The sequence below is a fragment of the Haliaeetus leucocephalus genome, unplaced genomic scaffold, assembly GCF_000737465.1.
Source record: "Haliaeetus leucocephalus isolate CR32 unplaced genomic scaffold, Haliaeetus_leucocephalus-4.0 Scaffold795, whole genome shotgun sequence".
Lineage (NCBI taxonomy): Eukaryota > Metazoa > Chordata > Aves > Accipitriformes > Accipitridae > Haliaeetus > Haliaeetus leucocephalus.
This window is the reverse complement of record NW_010973231.1, coordinates 3191674-3196264: the sequence shown is the minus strand read 5'-3', so window position 1 is coordinate 3196264 and position 4591 is coordinate 3191674. Positions and strand designations below refer to the sequence as shown.

Here is a 4591-nt window from a genome sequence, read left to right as displayed (position 1 = left end):
GCCGCCGCCGATGATGGCGGGGTCGAGGCTGCGCGTCTGGCGGAGCCTCCGCTTGGAGAGGTTCTTGGCGGCGGGGGCGGCGGCGGCGGCGGCCGGGGAGGAGCAGGAGAAGACGCTGCTCAGCAGGCTCTGCGCCGACATCGCGGCGGCCGCTGCCCCCTCCCCGGATCGGTGCCGGCTCTCGGGGCGTCGTGTGTCCCGTCCCGTCCCCTCACACACCGCGCCCGGGTTCAGCCCCCGGCGGCGCGGCCCGACGGCGGCACCGGGGGGCTCATGGCGGCGTCCGGGGCTGCTGCCGCCACCGCCGCGGTCACTTTGCTGGGAGGGTAGAGGGAAGGGAGGGAGGGGAAAAAAAAAAAAAGTTACGAGAGAAAAGGGGAGGGAAGGAGGCAGCGGCGGAGCTTTTATCTCGGCTCGCCGCAGCCTGCCAGAGTCACTCCCCCCTCGGCCGCGACGCGCCCGGGAGCCGCTCGCCGTCCCTCCCCGGCCCGCCGGGTCCCCGGGCCCGCCTGCCTTCCCTCCCCGAGGCGGGGAGAGCCGGTGCCGGGGGGTGTCCCCTCCACCCGCGGCCCCGACGGAGCCCCGCGGCCGCGTTTTTGGGGAGGGATCGAGCGGGCAGGGGCAGTCGTTTTTTGGAGCGATCGCTCCGGAGGCGCAGCCGGGGAAAGCCCCGGCCGGACCCGGCCAAAGTGCAGCTGCTGGGTCTGGGACCCCCCCGCGTCCTGCCCCGGCCACGTCGGGGGGAGCCGATGCCTTCAGGGACCGCTACCAGCCATCCGCGGGGTGCTCGCAGTGTCCGGCACACGGCTGCAGGGCTACCGGGTCTTCAGAGGAGCTCGACCAGCGGTTCTGTTCCCGAGTCTCTCTTTGTGCCAGTTTGAGAAGGTGGTTTTATATATCTCACCACAACAAACACCTACTTCGAGCGAGCGCATGTGCTGCTACTCCTGTCTGACAGCCTGTGCAGAGCAACCCCACGGAGACCTGAGTCCCACGGGCAGCACAGATAACCCAAGACCTGTAACTGTTCTGCTGGGACGGCGGCGGCAGCAGCAGAAAAAAGGAGTGGGACCAGTGAAGCTAAGCCTCCTCAGGACAAACAGCTAAACTTGCCTGATGCCCTGCAGGCTTTTTCTCTGCTCGCTCTCCAAGCATAGATGAGGAAACCTTTGTCAGGAGAAAGGAACAAACTTGGGAAAGCCAAAACCGTAAAGAAACGCAGGAACAGAACATCCACAGAGGAGGAATACCACGCAGCCCCAGGAGGGCTGGCAGGCAGGCAGCCAGCTCCTTCCCCACCTGGAGTGGGGGAAGCAGTCCCTCAGCTGCGGGATCCGACTCCTGCCCCCTTCTCCCAGCTGGGAACGCTTGAGTCCTCCCCTCACTGGAAGGCGTTCAAGGGCGATGCTTGTAAGGTTCTTTCTGGAGGCCCTGCACCATCCTTTACTTACTGTTTCAACTTTATTAAGCTGCAGCTAACCATTAGCTTCATGGGTGGGTTCAGCTCTTGCTCTTTTGTCAGTGAGGAATACAGCCGTTACATTTTTCGAGATGAAAAGCAAAACACACAAAGCCAAATCCTGGTTTGCTTCCAGACCTATACTTTCATCTGTGGAGAGAGTGGAAGACACCTAGGGAGAGACCTAGCCAAGCGCTCCAGTGCAAGTCTTGAATCTCTCCTGTCTCAGATGAAATCACCATGAGACTGATGATTCTCTGGGGCCTGGGCATCCTTCTTTTGACCTCAGAAACCACCATCTCCACAGTCTCCCCAAAAGTATTGCAGACAACTCTTAAAATTCCTTAGAAAAAGACTAGCTATTTTGGGGAAAAAAAAAAAGCACTCAAGCACAACAGAAGGGTTATTTTCTCCTCATGCTGCCTTTTGTCCTCAAACCTTAGTGCAGGGTTGTGTTGTCCTCCCAGGCATCCTGGAGCCTGTGCAGGTGCTTTCATGCTCCATGGCAGCATTTTCTAGTTTCATCAATAGAGGGAGTAGACAGTTCTTTCCTTTGTGGCATTATTTAAGGTTCATAGAGAGAAACGGCACACTCACCCATCCACTTTCAAAGGGAGGTGTTCTAGTTTTATGTAATGTTTCCAAATGAGGGGTTTTTTCTCTTTTTTTGTCTGAAAAGGAGCTTTCCCCCCTTATTTTAATAAACCATTCTATTGCCTAATTCCAAAGCCTGCTAGTTCCTCCATAGCTGAGGTCGCAGCTGTTTCTGTTTAAACCTTCATTCTGCCTCCTCATTAATGCCTTCAATAAGGTCTCATGCTTGAGACTAAAAAGAAAGTCTGAAGCATAAAACAATGATCCGAGTTTGTTTCTGTGGTTCTGTGCCCATACTAGCAATTTGGTTGAGAGAGACGGGTCTACAATACAGCTGTACAGTCACGTGGCTCCGAGTATTCACTTTGGTCCTCTACAAACGTATAATCGGAACGTGAAGGGACAGGAAGACAGGAGGGAAAAAGTCAAGGGGGGAAATTCAGAGCTGTAATCCCATGAGGAGCAGAGAGGACAATCACGCCTGCCTCCAAAATCCACTGGAAATGGTTCCTGCCGTTCTCAGTAAGGTGCACTGGCCGCTTAGAAGAGCTGATGCTCTTGGCCACAGCCAGCTGCCAGCCAGCAAACCTCTAAGTGCAGACTCGGATCCTTACGCACCGCACACACAGCCTGTGAAAGGAGAAGGAAACGATCAGGTAAGTGCAGTGCTAGGAGCATACGTCAGCTTACAAGTAACTGCTCTAAATGAAGTGGGAACAAAGCATTCTTATTTCCACCTACTTCAGCCCAGGTATTACTATTGCCTAGCTGGTTTTCTCCATGAGAGCCCTTGTGAAAAATTGGAGGATAGATTTCATGAGACAGAGACCTGGAGAATCATCACAGCAGCAATTCAGTGAGCAAAGCTAGCATACACCTAGAGATGCTTCGTGTAGACAACTTCACTGCCTGTCTTTGCTGCTGTCTGTGTCTTTGGGGGGCAACAGCGATATAAGCACTTCCTGATTATTTTTTAAGTTGCTGTATATTATCACTATTAACTGCACTGTTGTGAGACCTGGCAGCATCACCCATGCAGCTAGGCTCCCGGGCTCTGGGGTGCACCGTACAGAACAAAAAAGACAGTCCTAGTCCCCAAGCCTTAGCACTAACCTCCAGCCAAAGATATCGGTGGTGTAGCCATACAAGCAGAAGAATAGCGAGACAGACAATACGAGTTGGTCCGATATTGCTCATCAGCCCGTCTGTTCTGAAGCAAAGCTCTTCATGTAACTGCTGCCCATAAGGCTGCAAGAGCAGTCAAGGAACTGGACAGTCCTTCCTGGAGCTGGGAGTAGCGGTGTAGGCAGTGGGTGTGCTGACTGCTGGAGTTGGAAAGGCTTTCCTGACAGTTCACACTGTTGTATTTTTTTACAGTGAAAGCTTAAGTCCAGCGAGGATGTTTATTTTCATTCTGTCTCACTGCCCGTCACTGCCTTATGCAGTCGTGGCTGACATACTGCAACGTGAAAGGTCTCTCCAACTTTTCAAGTCTATATTTCTGAAAGCGAGCAGTAGTGATAGGGATCAATAATGCAATAAAAATAGAGAAACATTTTGAGGGATGAATGCAGTTGACAATTACAACTTTCCAGTCATCAGTTTCGTTCTGAAATATCTTCAGTCTTAGCACACAGACTAGGAGTGTAGAAGCATTCCCTGGGCTTTCAGGCATGGCGCTTGGGAAGCCAAAGCTTAGCTGTTGGTGTAACTGGCAAAGGATATCAACGGGCAACAAGAGCAGCTTCTACCGCAGCAGGAGCAGTGAAAAAATACAAATGTAAGGCACAGGACCTCTGCTGAAAGCAGCAAGTGACTTAGTGTCAACAGGCAGAGAGGAGGCTGAGGTACTCAATGCCGCCTTTGCCTTGATCTTCACCAACAGTCTGCCAGCCCTTTGCGCCTCAAGGAGAAGAGAATCTGTTAGTGGTGGAAAAGGACTGAGTTGGGGACCTTCTCTTGAGGAATCCCAACCTGTGGAAGTCTGGGGAACCAGCCAGGTGCTCAGAGGGCTGGCTGATGTCACTGCAATGCCACTTTTTATCTTTGAAAGCTCATGGAGATTTGGAGAGGTACCTAATGGCTGAGAAAGGCTAAATGTTGTCCCTTATCTTCTAAAAGAGCAAGGACGATCCAAGGAGCAACAGGCTGCTGAGCTCTTTGGGAAAATCACAAATTCAAGTTCTCCTGGAAGCCATTTCTGGGCATATAGAGGGGGAAAAAGGTGACTGGAAAGACCCAGCATGGGTTCACCAAGGGTAAATTGTGCCTGACTGGTTTGGGTTTGTGTGGCGGGGTTTTGGTAGCAAGGTAGGGGCTGCAGTGGTGTCTCCTGTGAGAAGCTGCTGGAAGCTCCTCCAGCTCCAAGCCGGACCCACCTCTGGCCCACACCGAGCCCCTCAGCGACAGTGGTAGGTCCTCTGGGAGAACAGAGTGAAGAAGGGGAATTCCCAGTGAATTGGGGGATTGGAATGGGAGAGGAACCCCTCTGCGTGTACCGAGGTCAGTGAGGAAGGAGGGGAGGAGGAGCAGGGGAGG

The 4591-nt window shown here is 53.4% G+C and overlaps 1 protein-coding gene across 1 annotated transcript in view; it reads right to left on the bottom strand.

The window, feature by feature from the left end:
• The window catches only part of ARHGAP6 (Rho GTPase activating protein 6), a 338151-nt gene extending 338010 nt beyond the window's left edge, over positions 1-141 (bottom strand). The window contains exon 1 of the mRNA XM_010581575.1: positions 1-141. This exon is cut by the window's left edge and continues 372 nt beyond it. Coding sequence (XP_010579877.1) covers positions 1-141 — 141 coding nt within the window.
• Positions 142-4591: the final 4450 nt, after the last annotated feature.